This window comes from Lemur catta, chromosome 10 (genome assembly GCF_020740605.2).
Source record: "Lemur catta isolate mLemCat1 chromosome 10, mLemCat1.pri, whole genome shotgun sequence".
NCBI lineage: Eukaryota > Metazoa > Chordata > Mammalia > Primates > Lemuridae > Lemur > Lemur catta.
In genome coordinates, this window is record NC_059137.1 from 36,723,192 (window position 1) to 36,744,192 (window position 21,001).

A 21,001-nucleotide genomic window follows, 5' to 3' on the forward strand; every position below is an offset into this window, starting at 1 on the left:
GAAGGTTGTGGAGCTGGACATCTCTTTCATGAGGCAGCACTGTAACGGATGGAGCTAAAGGCTAGTTGGTATAGGGACTAAATGGCCCACTTATAGGGCCTTGAATTTAAGTAAATAGCATACATATTATATTATATTATGGCTTCAAGAACTGGATAAATTTGTAATTAAACCTAAGTTGGCAGTGTCCCAGAGGAACCTGGGCATCAGGAATGAGTTCAGTCTCTCAAGTCTCCCAAAACTATCTTTGGTATCCATCCCCTAACATTCAGTGCAGGGTATTGTTTATGAAGGCCATCGGAAGCCCTAGCAGGCTAATGTCTGCAAGGAGCTTACTATGGAATAGAAACACAGCATTGCAAAAGATATAAAGGATATGATTCTCCGAGTTCTGCCCCTTCAAAAGTTATGGTGTGAGATTCTGGATCTCTTTCATTAAGACACTGTTAGAAACGTGGATTCACCTACTATATGGTTTTGAAAGGATGCTAGCTAGTGTTACTAGCTGAAACTGTGAAGCCACAAAGTTCTCCAAGAGATGTATCTGACAGGCAAGGGTTATCAGCATGATGGTCACGTGGAAAATAAGCACTACAGATACAAATTTCTGGAGAACTGGCCATAGCATCTGGTGCCAGTCAGATTTCCTTTTTATCTGGAGCTGTGCAAATTGGTTAGGTCTGATGGTCAGGAAGCACCAGGTCCTCTCAGATTCTTTCCATGGCAAAGATCTGTTTCCCAAATCCATATCTGTTTATGCCCTTTGGCATAAAATGCTGGAATGATAATCCCATTCTCTATCTGATCGAGCTTTGAGACAGTAATTGCTAATTGGGTCCACTTTTTCTGATATGAGATGGGTCTAGAATAAAAGAATGGCATTCTGGACCAGAAACAGGTGGACAAAGTTTCCTGTTCCACTGGAGTCCATCATCACCAAACTGTTAGGAAAGCAAGTCCCGGCCCCCATTGAGAGGCAGCCAGAATAGTCCATAGGCTTAAAGTTAGTCTTGTTTGTGGTAGGTGGAGAAACGGGACTAAGAGTAGCATTGGCAGTACCTGCCTAGAGTTTTAAGTTTGGTTGATTTTAGTGGGGAGATTATACCGTCATCTGTAGAGCAGGTAGGAACCTAATCTTCCAGGTTGGGAATATCTGGTTACATATACAGAATGACCCATTTCTCTGCCTCCCCAAGCAAGTAGAATATTAGAAATAAAACAGCTATAGAGTGGCAGTGAACAGTTTTAGATACAGACCAAGAATAAGAGGAGGCTATAAGAGGGGTATTTGAATGTGGTGCAGCTTAGACATAAGGCATGTCAGCCCTAATGGCTGAATAGTAGTGAAAAGCATTGAACACCTTCTGTTTCCTGTCTATCAATAAATTTCAGTATGATTGACATCAGGACCAGAAAATATAATAATAAGAGTTGAAAAGGAAGAAGGGTAAAGCATTTTATATAAACATGTCTCTTTTGGGTATGCTGGTAAAAGAAATCCTTTTAAAGTTAGTAGTGGTCAAACAAGATGTCATAACCTGGAAATCAAGCAGTGTATTACTGATATTAATAGTACTTCTCAACGTTTGGTCACTGTTATTCATGATGTGACTCACACCCAACTGTTTTGAACTGAAAAATTCTCTTCAAGAAAAATTTTAAATATCTTGAGTTATGCCCTATTTGCTAATTTAAAGAATGATTCATACTTACGACATTTTGAATAATGATCTATATATATTAATTACAAGCAATACTGACACAAAACCAGTGAAACAAACCCATAATAGACAGATGGTGGCTTGTATCTCAAACAAAAGTTCAAGCTATCTTTGAGGTCATATTACAAAACAGAAATAACACAGACCCCAGGAACTTTGTTTCATACATAGTAACTGGTTAAGGGAGATCTCAGAGATATTATCAATAAAAGGGACACTGTAACTCTAAGAGCTACTCAGCACTTTCAATTAAGGAATCACTGGTATTGCTGAACTAAACTGTATTTCAACAAACAACTATCATTCAGCTAAGTCCCAGATTCAAACTAAACGGGTGAAGCTACAATAATGTGCCCCTATACTGTCAGGTCTGAGATCATTTTTTAAAACATTTATTGTTTTTTTAATTATCATAAAAGAAATGAATGTTTTTGGAGGAAATCTGGAAAATACAATTAGGTATTATATAAAGACAAAAAGAAAACAAAACCTACCTATAATCTTACCGCTGAGAACCACTATTAAAACTGAATTTCCTTGGCATTATTCTCTGCACATGTACATACAATTCCTTTTTTAGATGACTGGGATCATTTTAATCAGTTTAGCATCCTACTTTTAAAAATTTATATACATAAATATTTCCTATATCTTACATATTTAAAAGCATACTATTGCATCACATGAAAATACTAGTTATCTACTCTTTCTAAAGTTTTTACAATTTTTCACCAATATAAGTAAAACCTGTACATAAACCTACCTTTGCACCTCTAGTTATTTTCCTTGAACACTTTCTAGAAGTGAAATCATTAAGTTAGAAAGGTTGTACTAATTTACACACCCTAGCAGTATATGTATTTGTCTCATCAAACCCTTCCAAGATGCTGAATCACTTTTGATTCATTCTCAGTTGCAGCCAGTGATACTGTCATTAGTATAGTGTAGGCAAAGCAGACATATATAAAAATTGAAAATAGAAGAAAGCTGTTGAACTTAGTAGTAATGAGACAGTTTGGTATGGTAACATGGTGTATGGTTGTAATCTTTGAAAAGATATAGACAGAAATGTCCTTACTGAGGAGTGAAGTTTGAATACCTTAGAAAGTTTACATCAACTTCTCATGTTTAGCCCTATAGCTAAGGTAAATGTTCACATTACACTGTCTGTTATAAGTAATATTTGTATCCAATATGCAGATCAAATTGCACAGCCTCAGAATAGCACTATAAATCAAGGAGCAAAAAGGTACTCAAATATTAAAAGGCCAACATGCAGATAAGACCTGTAAAAGTAAACATGATGTACTGAGATTCAAGTATATAAAAAGCAGCATGCATCTCTTGATATCTGCTACCAACTCCTAGTTGAGGCCACATCTGAGGAACACATCCTAAAAAAACAGAAATAAAGTATATTCATTCTCTAAAGTGAATATGCAAAATCTAATCTGCTAAAAAGTCCTAGAAGGAAAGTTATAGAATGTTGTAGTGGTAAAGAAAACAATTTTTAATAAAGATGCAAAGGCAATTTAATAGGAAAAAATAGCCTTTTTAACAAATGATCGATCCTAGGGCATTTGGGAATCCACATACAAAAAGATGGTCTTAGAACCTTTAAATCATACCACATACAAATGTAATGCATGAACCTTGACTGAATCCTACAATGGGACAAAGGGGACAAAAGATTGGGGGGAATATTGGGAAATTTTGAATATAGCATAGATAGATAGCAGATGACATTATGAAATCTTAAATTTTTTTGTATGATAGTGGATCTGTCATTCTATGTGAATTATATATTAAGGTAAAAAAAAATTTTCAAGAACCTTAAACTTTACTTAGTAGGCTAGTTATTGGTAACAGCATTAGTATATTAATTCTGAAATTTGCTTGTGTACATTACAGGATACAAAAAAAGAGCAAATAATTTGATGTTCTTGGGAACAGAGGTTCTCACTGAAAGAAGATGATACATATATGGAATGAAGGAAGACCAGGAAAAACCGTGGTGAGGATGTTAATTGGTCATACTAGTATGAACATTTAAGTTGCATCTGTGAGCTTGTTTGTTTCCTAGCTGTATCCATTCAAAGAGCAAAGAAGCAATAGCACTGCTGTAGCAACGAGCAAAACTAATGCCAATATCTTGATTTCTAAATACCATTCCCCACTAAAAATAACCAGGGCTCACTGGAGAATTGGCTTATTTCAGGACTGAGGCAGGGAAAAGACAAGATAAGCCTGGAACATCTTATACTAGGAAAGGGAGGATGTGGTCCAAGAACGATGAGGCTGTCAAAAAGACACAAGACCCAGTTAAAAGGAACTCTCATAGGCCAAATTTGGGATAATTTGAGCAAAGAGAATGACAGACCTGGATTATAAAACACTAAATTAAAAAAAGAATCATGAGTCCATAGTAATGCTCATTTTTCAAAAAAAGGGTACAAGAGCAGAGAAAGCTCTTCTTTACAGATGACTGACAGCTACTCAATATAAAAGTGTGACATAATAATAAATAAATATTTGGTCTCTGCCCCTAGTTCCTGCCACAGAGGTTCTAAAACCCTTTTAACTTCCTGAGTGACAGGGATGACAAGACTGTCTTTTGTTATTCATAGTAAGCCCCTTTTAATCACACTTGAGTTAATGCTAATAAGGTGACTTTTGGAGGATGGGGGATGGCTGCCAGAATAACCAACCCATGTGGTTAGAGGGTTAGAACTTTCAGTCCTGCTCCCCCCCACCCCCCAACCTCCAAGGAGAGGAGAAGGGCTGGAGGTTGAGTCAATCACCAATGGCCAATGATTTAATCAATCATGCCTATGTAATGAAGTTTCCATAAAAACCCCAAATGACAGGGTTTGGAGAGCTTCCACGTTGGTGAACAAAAACACATCCATTTGGGAATGTACCATGCAGGGAGAGTGGTGCACCGAAACTTCCACAGGGACAGAAACTCCTGTGCTCATCTGGCTATTCATTTCTATCATTCAAAATATTCTTCATAATAAACTGGTAATATTATAGTAAGTAAACTGTTTCCCTGGGTTCTGTGAGCTGTTCTAGCAAATCACTGAACCTGAGAAAGGGTTCATGGGAACCCCAGTTTATAGCCAATCAGTCAGAAGTACAGGTGGTAACTTGGGACTTATGATTAGTGCCTAAAGTGAGGGGCAGGCTTGTGGGACTGAACCCTTAAACTATGGGGTCTGTGCTAACACAGAGTCTCTAGTATCAGAATTAAACCACAGGGCACTCAGTTGATGTTTGCAGAGAATTTCTTGGTGTGGAAACCCCGCTCACTGGGTGTCAGAATTGTTGTAAGAGTGTAGTTTTTTCCTCTCAAAAAAGAATGACAGAGTTAGAAAACATTTTATAACCACAATGTAATAAAATTTAGGCAACAATCACAATAGATTCTAAAATTAATGGATGTTGCTGGGTGCTGTGGCTCACACCTGCAATCCCAGCACTTTTGGAGCTGAGGTGGGAGGATCACTTGAAGCCAAGAGTTCAAGACCAGCCTGAGCAACATAGCAAGACTCCTTTCTACAAAAAAAGAAAAGAAAATTAGCTGGGTGTGGTAGCATGCATCTGTAGTCCCAGCTACTCAGGAGGGTAAGGCAGAAGGATCGTCTAAGTCCAGAAGTTTGAGGTTGCAATTCTCTATAATAACACCACTGCTCACTAGCCTGGGCAACAGAGCAAGACCCTGCCTCAAAAAAAAAAAAAAAAGAACAGATGAAAGTTTGCTTACAAAAATAAGATATATACACACAGTCTCAAAGTATCACTCCCTCCTGCCCCCCTCCACAGATTACTTACTAATTACAAAAGGGAAAAAATAATTTTGCAATGAAGAGATCTGGAAAACATGACCTGAACTAATAATTACTATCAGCATCACAAATAAAGGGACAAATTGACATTAGCTATGTAGTAACCTAAATGTAAGTATGAGGAAATAAACAAATTCAGATTTTACGAAATTTTGTAAGATAATTTAACAGGATCCTTGTCAATTGTCTTATAGAATGTCCACGTCAATGTGAGACCAAACCACCTTTGGGAGAGCAGTTGTTGGTGAAGAGAAGTTATTCCTTCCCTTCCCTTCCCCATTTCCTAGGGAAGGGAAAGATGAATATTTCTCCTCTCTGAATCCAAGTGAGGAAGACCTCCAAGATTCACAAAGATTGGAGATGCTTACAAGAAAAGGAGTTAAACAGGGTGGATGTCTACTTGAGACTTGCTATGAACCGTGTATCTACCTAAGCAGCCAAAAAGAGAGGATTGGACAGAGGCGGTTATCAAAGGAGACAAAAACACCCTAAAACAAAGGGAATGCAGAGTGTTGAATCAGAAAATTAAATCAGATATTAAATCAGAAAGTTTGACCCAAAAGAAAACACTGGGAAGAAGCTCCTTGTATTTTCAAAGGCTAGGAGCAAGAGTTTCTTTAAAGCAGCAGCCCAGTGATTTCTAAAAATACTTCACAGACAGCTCAAGTGACTGCAGAGGATTGATCCTAACATGCTGGGTAGTAGAGGGGCCGTCCATGTGAAGGAATTTCAGAAATAGGAAATAATAGGGTCATGTTATGGTACAGCTAGAAAAGTCACAGAGATCATCTAGAACAACTCTTCATCAAGAAACTGAAGTAGATAGTGGAAAGATTTCCAAAGTCACAGAGAGAGACAGCAGCAAACCCAGGTCAAGAACAAGGACTCGGCCGGGCGCGGTGGCTCACGCCTGTAATCCTAGCACTCTGGGAGGCCGAGGCGGGCGGATCGTTTGAGCTCAGGAGTTCGAGACCAGCCTGAGCAAGAGCGAGACCCCACCTCTACTAAAAACAGAAAGAAATTATCTGGCCAACTAAAATATATATAGAAAAAACTAGCCGGGCATGGTGGCACATGCCTGTAGTCCTAGCTACTCGGGAGGCTGAGGCAGTAGGATTGCTTAAGCCCAGGAGTTTGAGGTTGCTGTGAGCTAGGCTGACGCCACGGCACTCTCTCTAGCCCGGGCAACAAAGCGAGACTCTGTCTCAAAAAAAAAAAAAAAAAAGAACAAGGACTCAATTACTCTATTATTCTTAATAATAACTTCTATTAAAAGTTGTATATTGTTAACTATTTAGAAAAATTTAAGGCCATAATCCCACATCCTAGAGACAGATTTGGTTAATATTTGGAGGATTCTTTTCCCAGTAATTTTTCTCATAATTGTATAGATGCATTTACATAAGTACATTAGTCTGCTCAGGCTGCAATGACAAAATACCATAGACTGGGTAGCTTAAACAACTGAAATTTATTTTCTCACAGTTCTGGAGGCTGGAAAATCCAAGATCTGATCAACGCTCTCTTCCTAGCTTGCCAATGGCCACCTTTTTGCTGTGTCCTCACATGGCTGACAGAGAAAGCTCTTGTCTCTCTTCCTCTTCTTAAAAGGGCATCAGACCTCTCAGATTACAGCCCCATCCTATGACCTCATTTAACCTTTATCACCTCTTCACAGGCCCTATCTCCAAATACAGTCACATCGGGGGTTATTCAACATATGAATTCAGGGAGGACACAATTCTGTCCACAGCATTCTGCCCTCCAGCTCCCCCAAAATTTATGTCCTTATTATATGCAAAATACATTCATTCCATCCCAACAGCCCAAAAAGTCTTAACACTCATTCTAGCTTTAATTCAAAAATCCAAAGTCATATCTAAATATCATCTAAATTAGATAAGAGTGATCTTGAAGTAAGATTTACACTGAAGCAAAATTCCTCTCCAGCTGTGAACCTGTGAAACCACACAAGTTATGTGCTTCCAAAATACGATGGTAGGACAGACATAGGATAGACATTCCAAAAGAGAGAAACAGGAAAGAAAGATGACATGACAGGTCCCAAGTAAGTCCAAAACCTAGCAAGGAGAATTCCATCAGACCTAAGGCTCAAGAATAATCCCCTTTGGCTTAATGTATTAATATCTGCTCCCAGCTTTTCAGGACCTGCACTCTGCAATGGCCCTACACTCTTACACATAGAAGGAAACAGGCTTGCCCCCTGGGCCTGTGGTAAGGGTGGCAGCCCTTATGATCTCTAAATCACCTCAGGAATCATTGTTCCCTTTCCTTGAAAAATAGTGCACATTCTCAGCCAAATAGTTTTATGGCCCAGTCCTATAGAATTCAAGAAGTCCAACAACCTTCCTTCATTCATCTCTCTCCTCTTGCATTTTACTATAAGCAGTAAGGGGAACCCACGTCGCATCTTCAATACTCTGCCTAGAATAATCTCCTCTGCTAAATATACAATTTAATTGCTCTTAGGTTCTACCTTCCACAAAACACTAGAACACAATTTAGCCAAGTTCATTGCCACTTTATAAGAAAGGATCACCTTTCCTCCAGTTATTGCCTTACCATTATTATTTCTATCTGAGACCTCACCAGAATGGCCTTTAATGGCCATACTTCTACCAACATTCTGTTCATGATTATTTATGTATTCTCTAAGATGGATGCTTTTTGTCTAGCTCTTCTCTTTTCTTTCTGAGCCCTTACCAGATTCAACATTAACATCCATATTTCTACCAATAATCCCTTCACAGAAATCTCAGCTTTTTCCAGCATGCACGTCAAAACTCATCCAGCCTCCACCCCATCAACCAGTACCAAAGTTACTTTCACATTTTTAGGTATTTGATTCAGTAGCACTCCACCTCTCAGTACCAAAATCTGCAAGTAGTCTGCTTGAGCTGCCTACCTTAAACTGAGTGGCTTAAACAACAGAAATTTATTTCTTAGAGTACTGGAGGCTGGAAAGTCCAAGATCAAGGTGCTGGCTAATTCAATTCCTGGTGAGGGCTCTCTTCCTGGCTTATAGACGGCCACTTTCTTGCTGTTCTGACATGGCAGAAAGAATGAGCTTTGGCATCTCATCCTCTTCTTATAAGGTCACCACTCTTATCAGATTATGACCTCATTTAAACTTTATCACCTCCTCCCAGGCCCTGCCTCCAAATATAGTCATATTGGGGGTTCAGGCTTCAATATATGAATTGGGAGGGATGCATTTCATTCCATAGCAATAAGTCTTAAATTATATATGTACATATATGTATGTGTATACACACACACACACACACACACACACACACACACCGAGTAAGAGTTTGATATATACAGTTGACCCTTGAACAACACAGACTTGAACTGCACAAGTCCACTTATATACAGATTCTTTTGAACCAACTCAGAGGGAAAATATAGTATTTGTAGGATGTGAAACCTGCGGATAAAGAGGGCTGACTTCATACAGGCTGGTTTAACAGGGCTAACTAGGAGACTTGAGTATGTGCAAGTTTTAGTAAACTCAGGAAGTCCTGAAACCAATCCTTTGGTACACTGAGGGACAACTGTACTACTTTTTCTTAAAGTTTCATGAAAATGTTTCTATTATTCAAAGCATAATATTAAATAAGTGCATAACATTCAATCTTATAACTGTTATTTACTGTTTAACAATTAAGTCATTTTCAAATTTGCTATTTAAATAATTCTGCAATGAATATCTTTGTACATATATCTGTCTGCTGTGATTACCTAGGATAAATTTCTAGAAATTCAACAGCTGAGTCAAGGCTATTAGTATGTTAAAGGCTCTTGGTATGTATTGCCAAATTACTTCCCAGAAACCTGTACTAATATATATTCTCATCTGCAGTAGACATTTTAATTAGAATAAAATATTTTTCTATTTGGAAAAAATATCAGTGTCAATGACCAAAAGGGCAAGGATTAAAGAGCCAGGTCAATAAATGAAATGTGTGGTTCTGGATTAGATCATAGTGTGAGGAAAAATCGGCTAAAAACATGTGAGGGACAATTGGGGAATTCTTAATATGGACTGTATTTTAGATAATATTGTATCAGTGTTTCTTTATTATGATAATTTGGTTATGTAGACTGTTTCACTTCATAGGAGAAACATGCTGATTTGTCATGAAGTGTGTAGCTTACATTCAAATGATTTGGAAAATATCTGTATTTTTTGTGTATATGTAGAGAGACACAGAGATCAGGATAGCAATATGAGAGAAAAATATGAGCGGGGAGAAGGGAAAAAGGGAAGGAGCAAATGTGGCAAAATGTTAATCACTGAATCTAGTAAAGAGTAATGAGTGCTCATTGTACTGTTCTTTCAACTTTTCTATAGGTTTAAAATTTTTCAAAATGTTTATATATGAGGGAGCAGGCAAAAGAATGGGCTGTTCATAAAAAATTAAGTAGCTAGCAAACATATGAAAAATGTAAGAGAATTAATAAAATTGCTGATTTTTCTGGCTTTTTAAAGATCAAATGCCAAGAGGGCAGGAGGAAATAATCACTTCAACTGCATTTCATCAAACGGGAACAGGAAGGAACAGAAAGTGAAATCTCAATCATTTCACTATGCTTCTCATTAGCAGTCCTGAAAAAAAGTTTGAAAGATGAACACGATCCAAATTAACTCATTACAGTGAATTTTGGAAAGGACCTATAAACTTTAGTTCACAATCTGGTTTTTAATTCAGATTCTTCTTGCTTCCTATGACCCTAAATATTTGACACTAAACAGCAAAAAACAAAAAAAGTCAGTAATAGGTCATAAGGTTTTCTTTAAATAAAGAAAAAATGTTAACCTCTGCCATCAGTCTTAGTTTTATCAGGAAAGTACAGAATGAAAGGCAACCAGTGGATTTATAAACCATGAATGGAGATTTTCCCTCTCAGAAACAATATGAAGGAAGCTGTAGAATAAGAGGTTCAAGGTACGGACTATGAACTTCTCTGTGTTTAAATATTTATTAATATTTCACCACTTACTAGCTGTACGATTTCTGGCAAATTACTCAATCTCTTTATGCCTTGGTTTCCAATCTGAAAAATGGGGACAACAGTAAAATCTATGTCTTAGGATTGTTATGAAGATTAAGTTAGTACAGCATTTGAAATACTGCAAGAGCTCAATATATGTTAGCAGCTATGGTTCTTATTATTACTAGTATTACTACAACAACTGTTACCACCATTACCACTATCTTTAAACAGCAGTTCATGGAGTTTGGCATTTAATTCAGAAAAAATATAGCGACACAACAGAAGTACCACATATATACACAACTGCGTGCACACACATGCACACTCTGTAGGTTGAAAAAGTGAAATAGAACAGACTCTAAGTCAGTCCTTTAATACCTCAAGCTGTTTTGAGAGGAAACTGAGAACACTCAGTTTAAATAAAGAAAAAAATGTTGACCTCTGCCACTGATCTTACTTTTATCAGAAAAGTGGCCTATAGAATGTACAGAATGGAAGGCAACCAATGAATTTACAAAGGTAACAATATGCCAACAACGCATGGCTCATTTCGAGGAGGAATATGTGATCTGAACAAATTAATCTCAAGAGAAATAACAAGGTCTCTCACTCAATTAATCATTTATCAAATTTTATTGAGCTTTACGATACGTCAGCTGTTGAGCCAGACAACAGGAATACAAAATGGAAGAATGTCTACGTCTTTAAAAACTTTGTATTTTTGTCAAAGAAATATACATGGATAATATGATGGATGTACGCACAAGGTCTGATGGAAGCACAGAGACATCTAAGCTAGATTTGGGGGGAGAGGGAAACAGCAGGAAGATTTCCCAAAGCTGATAACATCTAAATATAGCTTTAAAGAATAACAGTAGGTTAACAGGGATTGAGGGGTAACAGCTAGCAAATGGAGGAAAAAAATGAGCACCTGCCTACAGTCACACAAAACCAAAGGACTTTTTCCTAAAGCTAATAGGCAAATAGCCACTGGAGGTACGTGCCTGAATAGTTGTGCTTCTGGAGTATCTTCTATGTATACACACCACATTGCTACCCTCCCCAATTCTAAGCGAAGTTTAGAGAAAGGACAGAAACCTGCAATTACCAGAGGTTCAGAGATAAGTATTCTCACTTACAACACTGGGCGGCAGCAGTGGGCAATGGCTTCCTCTGGCTTTCTTCTTGAAGAGAATACTAGAAGCAGAAAGGAGAAAAAAAAAAACATATATAATAAGAGGCCCAAGTAAAGAGAGGGAAAAAAAATCACAGCTTCCTAGAAAAAGATTTAGTGTTTAGAGTCAAAATCTTTATTGAACAGAAACAGTACATCCTGCTGCTATTTCCTGACGTATAGGCCAGATTATCACTTATGGCACTGACCCAATAAAACAGGCTAAACCAGGATAGCAAAGAGGCTATTCTGACCAAGGGCACCTGGGCACCCACCCAGCTTTGCCAGGTAGCTGTAGAAAGCTTGGCCTTATAAGTCTTAGAATACTTCCCAGTCCTCTGAGTTTTCCTGTGGCTAATTCAGGTGATGGAGCTGAAAACCTCTGAGGCTGAGTTTTCTCATCTTCAAGTAACAGTGTTTCTTCCCTTACAAGGTCACGTGGGAAGTAAGTGAAATTGCTTACCTAAGCATGTGGTGCAAAATCTGGTATCAACTAGTTCTCTTCACCCTTACAATCTAGTCATTGCAACCCCACCCACCACCACCACAAAAACAAATATAGGATACTGAAGCTATAAGAAAATCTTCTGTAAAAGGGAGCAGAATTAAGTGCAAATCTTAAGGATGGGCAGGATTTGGAAAGGCAAAACAGAAAGAGAAAGCTATAAACAAATTAACAGAGGAACACAGAGTCTAGAAGACAGTGAGAACAGTTTGGTTCAGAGCCCATTACAGGATTGGAAAAACATAATTTGGCCCAGGAACTTGGAAACATGAGATTTGGAGTTCTCATCCTAACTCTGCCATTTATTAATAAGCTGTGAGATTGTGGGCAAGTCAGAGCTTCTATAAAGTACGAATGAATGAGTCATTTGTTCAACAACTACTGACTGGGTGTATACCATGTGCAAGGCCTTGTTGTAGGCAATGGGGGAACAGTTTATAAAGCATCGTAAGGAGTATAGATTTTATTCTCGTGTATTAGAAATCATTTAGGGTTGACTTGATTACACTTTTAAAAGCTCACTCTGGCTGCTATGAGATGAACTGTAGGAAACAAGAGGGGAAACACTAATTACTGCAATAATCCAGACAAAAGTTGATGGTGGTGTATGTAACACTCGTGTTAGTGGTGAAGGGCATTTCGAATGGTTGGATCCAAATATGAAACACTTTTTATATAAAAATGAGCTTTTACATGTAACATACTTTACAAGCAATAAACTATGATACAAATTTCAGAAGCAGATACTATTATTACTACTTCCAACAAGGAATGATTAGAAGACAAACACAATTTATACAATATGACAGTATTAGCAAAGCTACCAATCACAAAAATGTTCAAAACTTCTTGAAGGTCAAACATCTACTCCAAAGTAACAAAGGGACTTGGTTATAAATAGTAACTGTTATAAATAATGATGATTTTTGTAGGCAGTACGTAGCCATAACAGTGAGGAAAATTCCAAAACTGTAAGTATTAAACTAGAAAAATTCAGACTTAAGAGATCAGAGTAGATATTTTCAGAAGCCATATTTAATGACTCTGTTCCAGGCTCAAAACAGAAAGTTGAAGTCCAGCTAGAGCATAATTAACACACTGACTGCCACACTAGAAAAAAAAAGTTTTTCCGTGGGGCCACAGTGTTTTATTATGAAAATAGAAAAAAACTTCGAAAACAAAACAATCCTTTCTAATTTAATGAAAAATGTTATTTTTTATTGTTTTCTGTGTGTGAGTTACATGCAATTAAATTGTCAATATTAATTTTAACAATAAGAACACCAACAAGTAAGATTTTCATGAACCAACTATAGGGTTTTGCCCAGAGGGCCACCCATCACATAACACATATGCTACAGCATGGGAGCGTGAGTTGCCTGTGCACCATGTGGCTCCCAAGGTAAAGAGACATGTGAGTTATATATGTTTCACAAGGCCCCAGGCTCAAAACTAGTATGAGTTAAATATAACTCACATGGCAGTTAATGTGTTAATAATATTACAGTAGCTAAGAAAAAAATCTATAAAATCTATCTACAAAAAAGAGACAAGAAAGGAAAATGACAGGCCAATCTCGCTTATGAATACAGATGCAAAAATCCTAATAGATGACCAACCAAAATCCATATTATGTAAGTATAATATTCATGTTAATATTTATGTATATGTGTACAAATGTATGCATGCTAGCATATAAATGTACATATATCCTGACCAGGTAGGCTTGAAATACAACGATGGCTCAATATCTGAAAATCTACTCATGTAATTTACCACATTAAACACATTAAAGGAAAAAAACTATGTGATCTAATAGATGCAGAAAAAGATCTGATAAAATTTCATACTTTTTCATAACAGAAATGCTTAGAAAAATCACAAATAAAATACAGTGTCCTTAATCTGATAAAGGGTATCTCCCAAAATCTATCGCAAACACCATACTCTAAGATTTATGAAGCATTCCCCTTACAGTTAGGAAAAAGACAAGGCTCTCTACTCTCACTCTATTAATTATACCAGATGTCTTAGGCATTAAATTTTTTTTTAAATAAGAAGTCATAAAGAAGGAATGTCTGAGAAAATGTCACAGCCAAGAGGAAACTAAGGAGACATGACAACCAAATATAATACAATATCCTGGATGGGATCCTGGAACCAAAAAAGACATGAAGTAAAAACTAAGGAAATTTGAATAAACTATGGACATTAACATTTTAAGTTAATAATATATCAATATTAGTTCATTAATTGTAACAAATGCACCATGCTAATGTAAGATGTTAATAAGGGAAACCATGTAGTTGGGTGAGGGAGGGGGATAAACTCTGTACCATCTGGTCAATATTTCTGAAAATCTACAACTGTCCTAAAAAATAAAGTCTGTTAAAAAAATATACACATAAAAATTCAAAACTAACAAAATAAAGCATAGGGATTGGAAGGATAATAAAAACTGTCACTTAAAGATGCAAAAACTAGGTACGTAGAATATCTAAGAGAATCTCTAAACTATTAGAACTAAGAAGAATTGCTGAGTAAGATCAATACTTTAAAAAATGAGCAACAAAAGCATTGTTATAATAGTAATATAGTAATCTATTAGAAACTATAATTTTTCAAATATACCATTTACAACAATTAGGGAAAAAACTAACAAAAGAAGTATAAAACCTGCATAGAGAAAATAGGGTTTTTTCCCTGCTATGGTCTGAATGCTTATATCCTCCCAAAATTCCTATGTTGAAACCTAATCACCAGTGTGATGGCATTTGGAGGTGGGGCCTTTGGGAGGTGATTAGGTCATGAGGGTGGGCCTTCATAAACGGCATTAGTATATCCTTATAAAAGAGGCCCAGAGAGCATGCTTCCACCATGTGAGGACACAGCAAAAAGGTGCCATCTATGAACCAGGGAATGGGCCCTCACCAGACAGCAAATCTGCTGGTGCATGGATCTTGGACTTCCCAGCTTCCAAAACTATCAGAAATAAGTTTCTGTTGTTTGTAAGTTACCCAGTTTATAGTATTTTGTTATAGCAACCTGAAGAAACTAAAACACACCGTATAGCACTTTTCATCTTCTAATACTTAAGAATATTTATTATGTTTCTTGTTTGTCTGTATCCTCCTATATGATCCATAAGGATCTTTGTTTTAACCTCTAATGTATATCAAATACACAACAATGCCTGGTACACAAGGCTCAATAATTTATTTAGTGAATAAATGACTGATGAATGAATTTCACCAATAAGCAGGGAAATACAAATTAAAACAATTTCTACACTCATTAGATTAGCAAAAATTTTAAATCTGATAATATCAAGTATCAGTAAGGATATAGAGAAGCAGGAAAAGGGAAAATGTAAATTGGTACAATCAACTGTGTAGAGCAATTTAGAAATATCTAGCTAGTAAGGCTGAATAGAGCATATTCTATAATCAAGCAATTCTACTTCCAGGTATATACCCAGAGAATCTCTCAGACATAAGCACAGAGAAACAGGTTCAGGAATGTTCACTGCAACATGCATTCAAAATAGTGAAAACTTAACTGTCCAAGAGTAGGAAAAGTATAATAAAGTGTGGTAAAATCCAACTCTGTAAGGTGGTAGATGCTCAAGTCAGTCTTGACTTAGTGCTCCTGGGTCCAACAGGCTGCTACATATGGGAAATGTTACACACTGAAGAATAAAAAGGCAAAAATATATGCTGTGTTTTTAAAATAATTTTTCAGCAAGTATGACAAAATCTAGATAATTAGTGAATCTTAGAAATGGGCATAGGTATAGCTTTCATTTTATTATTCTCTCTATTTTTATGTGTGATTAAAATATTTTCATGACAAAAATAGGAAAAAAAGACACAGAAGCCAAATTGAAGAAGCTGCCACTAACCAAAGATGAGAACATTTTAGTATCAAAAAGAATGACTGCAATGGACTGAAATGCATACATCAAATAAATCAAAATCCACAAAGTCATCATACCCCATTAACAAAAAGAAAACAACTCATTGGTCAGCTTGAGAAGTTGCTGAGACAACAGTTCATTATTCTAAAACTTGACAAAGAAAATGTTGTTTTTATACAGACTGTATTTTAAGGAAACCAAATAGCTGGTCAAATAAAGTTATTATTATTTTTTATTTTTTTTGGAGACACTGTCTCGCTGTGTTGCCTGGGCTAGAGTGTAGTGGCAAAGACATAGCTCACTGCATCATTAAGCTCCTGGGCTCAAGTGATCCTCCTGCCTCAGCCTCTTGAGTAGCTCGGACTACAGGCGTGCACCAGCACACATGACTAATTTTTCTATTTTTTGTATAGACGGGCTCTCACTATGATGTTCAGGCTGGCTTCAAACTCCTGGCCTTAAGTGATCCTCTTGCCTAAGCCTCCCAAAGTGCTGGGATTATAGGCGTGAGCCACAATGCCCAGCCCAGAAAGTTCTTTTTTGTAGACAAATCATAGCTAACAAATGCTCGAGGGATAAGTAGAAAATCATCATTTTGCAAACCCTAATAAAAATAATCATTATTTGGTGCTAAAAACCATTAGGTGAAAAGCTGATGAGAAAACTTTATAATCAATGAAATAGGCTGACAACACTTGAATCCACTATTGAATTTTAACATCACTAAAAGTGGCATAAGACACCAACTGCCTACCAAAAAAATGAATTTCAGTCTGAATCCCAATCTAATCCTCAAGCTACTAGATGTAATTATCAGTTTAAAGGATGCAATAGGGATAAAGGAACATGGTAAATAAAACCTGGGAACATAATCACCCAAATCCAGAATGTGCAGAATTCTACAAAACAAATGAGAGAAGGGGAATAGTTATATAATTAAAATGATTTAAGAGACATAATAACCAAACGTGCACATCTTGTCTGGATTTTGAAATGAACAAATCAGCCAGGACTGCTTGAGGTCAGGAGTTTGAGACCAGCCTGAGCAAGAATGAGACCCCATCTCTACAAAAAAAACAGAAAAATTAGCCAGGCGTGGTGGTATGTGCATGTAGTTCCAGCTACTTGGGAGGCTGAGGCAGAAGGATCATTTGAGTCCACGAGTTTGAGGTTACAGTTAGCTATGATGATACAACTGCACTCTAGCTGGGTTGACAGAGTGACTCTGTCTCAAAAAAGAAATAGAAAACAAAAGAAAGAAGTGAACAAATCAACTGTGAAAAAACATCTTAGAGATAATAAAGGAAATTTGAAGTCAGACTAGGTAACAGATGACATTAAGAAATTATTGTTAAATTCAATGTGATAATGGCATTGTGGCTATTTTTTAAAGGCATTATCTGCTAAAGATATACACTTATATGTTTATGGTTGAGATAAGGTGATGCCTGGGATTGGTTTTAAAATACTCCAGCAAAAAAGGGGAAGAACGATTTTTTTTTTATGTTTGAAAATTTCCACAATAAAAAGGTTTTTTTTTGTTTTTTTTTGAGACAGAGTCTCACTTTGTTGCCCGGGCTAGAGTGAGTGCCGTGGCGTCAGCCTAGCTCACAGCAACCTCAAACTCCTGGGCTTAAGCAATCCTTCTGCCTCAGCCTCCCGAGTAGCTGGGACTACAGGCATGTGCCACCATGCCCGCCTAATGTTTTCTATATAGATTTTTAGTTGTCCAGATAATTTTTATTTCTATTTTTAGTAGAGACGGAGTCTCGCTCAGGCTGGTCTGGAACTCCTGACCTTGAGCGATCCACCCGCCTCGGCCTCCCAGAGGGCTAGGATTACAGGCGTGAGCCACCGCGCCCGGCCAATAAAAGTTTTTAAATGGCATGAAAACCACAATGAGATACCACCTCACACCTGCTAAGATGGATATAATCAAAAAGATAGATAATAACAAGTGCTGACAAGGATGTGAAGAAACTGGAACCTTCATACACTGCTGGTAGGAATATAAAGTGTGGCAGTCTCTCAAACAGTTAAGCATAGAGTTACCATCTGGTCTAGCAATCCCACTCCCAGATATATACCCAAGAGAACAGAAAACATGTCCACACAAAATTTTGTACATAAATGTTCATAGCAGCATTATCCATAATAGCTAAAAAGTATAAACAACTCAATTGTCCATAAACTGATGAATGAGTAAAAAAATGTAGTATATCCATACAATGGAATGTTATTTGGCAATAAAAAGGAATGAGGTACTGATACATCCATGCTACAATATGGATGAAACCTTGAAAACATTATGCTACCTGAGAGAAGACAGTCACAAAGGAGCATGCATTATATAATTCCATTTATACAAAATGTCCAGAATAGGTCAATACAGAGAGAGAGAAGCTTGATTAGTGCTTGCCTAGGCTGAGCTGAGGAGGATGTGGGGAGGTGGGGGTAGGAGATTACAGAGTGATGGTTAAGGGTACAGAGTTTCTTTATGGGGTAATGAAAATGTTCAAAATTGGTTTTGGTGACAGATGCACAACTCTGAATATACTAAAAGCCATTGAATTGTACATATTAAATGAGTGAATGTATGAAATATATGAATTTTATTTCAATAAAACTGTTAAAAGAAAAACAGGGTGGTGAAAGAGGGGATGAAAGATGTAAACATAGTGAGTTCCATATCCTGGAATATAAACAGAAAACAAAAATCTCATAGGGAGTTGGGACCCACAGAACAAGAACCATTCTTAGAACTTTTTAAAACTCTGCAATATTTGTATAAGTTATATTTGTTTTTTTATTGTTTTAATCCCTTCATCTACTTCTGCATAATGACATATAGTAAAGCCTCTAACATCAAAAGTATAATGTGCTTCCTTACTAGGAAAACAATGATGGGAGTTTGAAAGGCTGTGAACACTACTGGCAAAGATAGAGTGAATGCTGGCAGTTATCAAGTGGAGAAGACAGACAGACTGGAGCTTTCAACAAAGAAGAAAAGTTGGGCTTGGGTATGAGAAGAGTTATGCAGCTTAATAACAGAAAGCCTGCTGAGGATTTAGTTGAAGTAAAGGAAAATCCTGAAAAGAGTAGTAGTCAACTTCTCCCAAATTCCATTTCTTTATCTTCCATTTAAATCACTATGGGTTGAATTGTGTCCCCTCAAAAGATATGTTGAAGTTCTAACCCTATGTAACTATGAATTTGGCCTTATTTTGGAAATAGGGTCTCTGCAGATGTAATCAAATTAATCCAATGACTAGTGTCCTTATAAGAAAAATGGAAATTTGGACATAGACACAGGAGAATGCATTGTGAAGACACACAGACAAACACACGGGCAGGTGATTGACAACAGAGGCAGAGATTAGAATGATACATCTACAAGCCAAGGAACAGCAAGGACTGCCAGCAACCATCAGAGCTAGGAGAAAAGTACCAATGGTTTCTCCTTCAGAGCCTCTAGATGAAACTGAAGACACCTTGATTACAGACTTCTAGTCTCCAAAAGTGTAAGAAAATAAATTTCGGTTGTTGTAAGTCACCTAGTTTGTGGTACTGTGTAAGGGCAGCCCTAAAAAACTAATACACTCATCAAACCACTGCATTTTGGCTTTCTGTACTAGTTGATGGGTGGATACTGATTATTAATTGCCAGATCCAATGACTCTATTTCAGAAATTCATCTTGTTTGAACATGTGATACTACTGAGAATTTCTGCCTTGAATCAATTTTTTCTTTTTTCCATGAACCTTTCTTGGTTCTCCTACTCTTCCTTTCTCAAAGGAAGAGCTCTTTCTCAGTCTCTTTTGTTTCCCAGAATTCTATCTGCAATGTTTTTCAATTTTTTATCCTTATTCTTCAATACTCTCTCTACATGCTCTACCTGAGCAAGCTTTTCCATTCCTACAACTTCAACTGCTACCAACATGTTCATGAATCTAAACTCTACGGCCTACAGCTCCCTACTCCATCCAACCAGCTTCAGACTCTCATGAAATTGTTTACCAAACATTTCCACTCAAATATCTTCTAGCACTCAAATTCTACCTTATAATAGACTCATTTTTTAATAGCCCAACATGTCCAAAAGTAAACTTATCTTTTCCCTCTACCACCAATAACAAAAACATTCTCCCTTCCTGATGCCCCAGGATGAGTTCATTGTGTCCTCTTATATGCACCAGACTCATCTCTGGAGCAACACCAAAAAATGCAATAGTCTAAACATCCCTAAAAAGAGCACGTAAATAAGGATAATATCCAAAAATCTGGGAAGGAACAGAAGAAATGCCCTCTGCTCATGTGTGTAACAAAAGAGGACAGATTCCCTGGTATAAGCACCCTCCCCAATAGCCTACAGCCAGACCAGTGCCACAGTATGGAGGACGGTAGGAGAAAAAAGGATAAGTGGGAAATAGAGCCTTCTAATGAAATTTCAGGCAATCTTCTAGGTGACCTTTTTCTTTAATGCAATTTAAATTCTTTCTTTCTTCAGGACAACATGCTTTTAACCTTCCCCCACCCCAGACAACCCATAAAGAGCAGAGATTTTTCCCATCTGTCTATATTGCAAGTAAGGAAGTTCCTACCTCATTGTCAGAACCCAAGGCATTGATTTGCTCTAATTTGTAGGTCCAATATCTGGCTTCCTCCTCTGGGATATCTACCATAAAAAAGAAGAAACAACATCAGCAGGTTCAATCATCAGCAGATAATATTTTATTCAGTCAAATGCGTAAAGTCAGAAGGGCAGTGGTAATGAACAGATTTTACTGGTGGCTTGGTTCTTGCCATGAACATTA

General features: G+C 37.1%; 1 protein-coding gene across 8 annotated transcripts in view; it reads right to left on the reverse strand.

Moving 5' to 3' along the window:
• Positions 1-21,001, reverse strand: part of UNC13B (unc-13 homolog B) — a 191,700-nt gene that overhangs the window by 119,147 nt on the left and 51,552 nt on the right. For all 8 annotated transcript variants that reach the window (XM_045562896.1, XM_045562889.1, XM_045562894.1 and 5 more), the window contains exons 6-7: positions 20,789-20,862; positions 11,731-11,788 (exon numbers count right to left, since the gene is read on the reverse strand). In XM_045562896.1, the coding sequence (XP_045418852.1) occupies positions 11,731-11,788; positions 20,789-20,862 (132 nt within the window). The remainder of the gene's footprint in view (positions 1-11,730; positions 11,789-20,788; positions 20,863-21,001) is intronic.